This window comes from Miniopterus natalensis, chromosome 5 (assembly GCF_054644295.1).
Source record: "Miniopterus natalensis isolate mMinNat1 chromosome 5, mMinNat1.hap1, whole genome shotgun sequence".
Classification (NCBI taxonomy): Eukaryota; Metazoa; Chordata; class Mammalia; order Chiroptera; family Miniopteridae; genus Miniopterus; species Miniopterus natalensis.
The window spans coordinates 4,397,903-4,400,000 of record NC_142085.1 but is presented as its reverse complement, the minus strand read 5'-3'; the positions used below and the strand labels follow the sequence as shown (position 1 = coordinate 4,400,000).

Sequence of the window (2,098 nt, the reverse complement as noted above, 5' to 3'; positions counted from 1 at the left end):
GTGGCCGCCGAGGGGCGGCTGCACCCTCCTCCCGAGTCCAGGTCCTGGGTCTAGATGCAGGAGGGGCCCACGTGTGGGCAGCCTCAGAGGACCACAGGGGACAGCAGGCCTCAAGGATGGGCTGACGGTCCCCGGAGCAGGCTTCTGGGGCTTCCCCGCCACCCATCACCAGTGGGCCTTGATAAACATACAGATCCCGGTTGAGGTGTTCTGGGGTGAAGCCTGAGGGCCTACTTCTCACAAGTTTCCCGGTCCCGGGTGCTGGTCCACACAGAACTGTTGTTGGTGACAATAATGCTAACAGGTGGGACTTTCAGGCATTTCCTGAAGGAGATGACATGTTTGCTGACATCTGTGACCCGTTTGGTTTCCCCACAGCTCACATCTCTCTAGATCCCCAGACTTCCCACCCCAAGCTCCTTTTGTCTGAGGACCACCAGCGGGCTCGGTTCTCCTACAAATGGCAGAACTCGCCAGACAACCCCCAACGTTTTGACCGGGCCACCTGTGTCCTGGCCCATGGTGGCTTCACAGGGGGAAGACACACCTGGGTGGTGAGTGTAGACTTGGCCCACGGGGGCAGCTGCACCCTGGGTGTGGTCAGCGAAGACGTGCGGAGGAAGGGAGAGCTTCTGCTGCGGCCAGAGAACGGGGTGTGGGCCATGAGGTTGGCCTGGGGCTTCGTCTCAGCCCTGGGCTCCTTCCCCACACGTCTAGCCCTGAAGGAGCAGCCCCGACAGGTGCGGGTGTCTCTTGACTATGAGGTGGGCTGGGTGACCTTCGCCAATGCTGTCACACAGGAGCCCATCCACACCTTCACTGCCTCCTTCACCCAGAAGGTGCTCCCCTTCTTTGGGCTCTGGGGCCGGGGGTCCAGTTTCTCCCTCAGCTCCTGAGACGGTCAAGTTAACTTCTTCGGAGTACAGGGCTCAGAGAGGACCCTATGGACGCAAGCCCCAGCTGGGTCCCCTGGGAGACTTGACACGGAAATCACTGCTTTAGTTGATAGAATGGTGTCATGGCTTGGGCAAGAACAAGGTGAGGGGACCTTCAATCTGCTGGCCAAGCCCTGTGCTCAGTGCCCAGTAGATGGTCAGGGTGTCGGGGGACTTGGGCCACTAGCAGCTTCCCCACCACCATCCCCACCAGCGCCGAAGCAGCTATGTAGAGAAAGGAATCCTGAATGTGTAGCCAGAAGACTGGGTTCTAGTCCCAGCCTTGTAACCAACGGACTGTGCAATTTAAGCAGGCATCTCACCCCTCTTCTTGTTTTCTTCCCAAAATATTAGGGTTTATTGACTTGTAGCCTCAAGAAACATTTATTGTGTATTAATTATGAACCTAGCAGGATGGTACCCGTTGGTGATATGAAAATAAAAAGAAAAAAACCATGTCCCTTGTCTGAAGGCGCATGTGGGAAGAGACAGACATGAAGAGGAGTTACAGCAGCAGGTGGTGGGTGCTATGCTGGGGTGGGACCTGGGTGTCAGGAGCTCAGAGGAGTGGCCGCACCCACCTTGGAGAGCAGGTTGTGAGTAGAGCATGGCTTCCTGGAAAGGCGAGTCTAAAAGATGAGTGTGGTGAGTGAGGAGACAGGGGAGCATCTTAAGAGGAAGGGATAACAGAACTGGCAGGATGATCGTAACCCACAGGACGCTAGATCCTTTCCACTGTCCTGACCAGTTGCCGTCCCCACCCTTGGCACCGCCCAATGCTTCCCTCCTCCTGGTGGTGTCACGTCTGGCTGAGATGAAGGTGCAGGGCCCCAGTGGCAGTGGGACCAGGCATGGCCATAAACCATAACCCAAGGGCCACATCCAACCCTTGGGAAAAATCCTTTTCCTGATCTGTTGGTCACCACCTGAGATGGAGAAATGAAAGGAATGAGATGGTGGGAAGAAATGAGCCTGAAAGAGCTCAGTGGGGAGAGCAGAAAGAGCAGCATCTTAACCCTGGTGCTGGGCAAAGAATCCCAGGAGGAGGCAGGGAACAAAGTCAACCTGTGACCTTCAGCCCAAAGAAAGGAGGCTGCTCGGGGGCTGGACAAGGAGTGACAGCTGAGGGACGAGATGGAAGAAAGAAGAGAACTGGGGTTTGG

General features: G+C 56.3%; 1 protein-coding gene across 1 annotated transcript in view; it reads left to right on the top strand.

Moving 5' to 3' along the window:
* The window catches only part of TRIM10 (tripartite motif containing 10), a 7,039-nt gene extending 6,143 nt beyond the window's left edge, over window positions 1-896 (top strand). Inside the window, exon 7 of the mRNA XM_016214770.2 lies at window positions 379-896. Coding sequence (XP_016070256.2) covers window positions 379-896 — 518 coding nt within the window. The remainder of the gene's footprint in view (window positions 1-378) is intronic.
* Window positions 897-2,098: the final 1,202 nt, after the last annotated feature.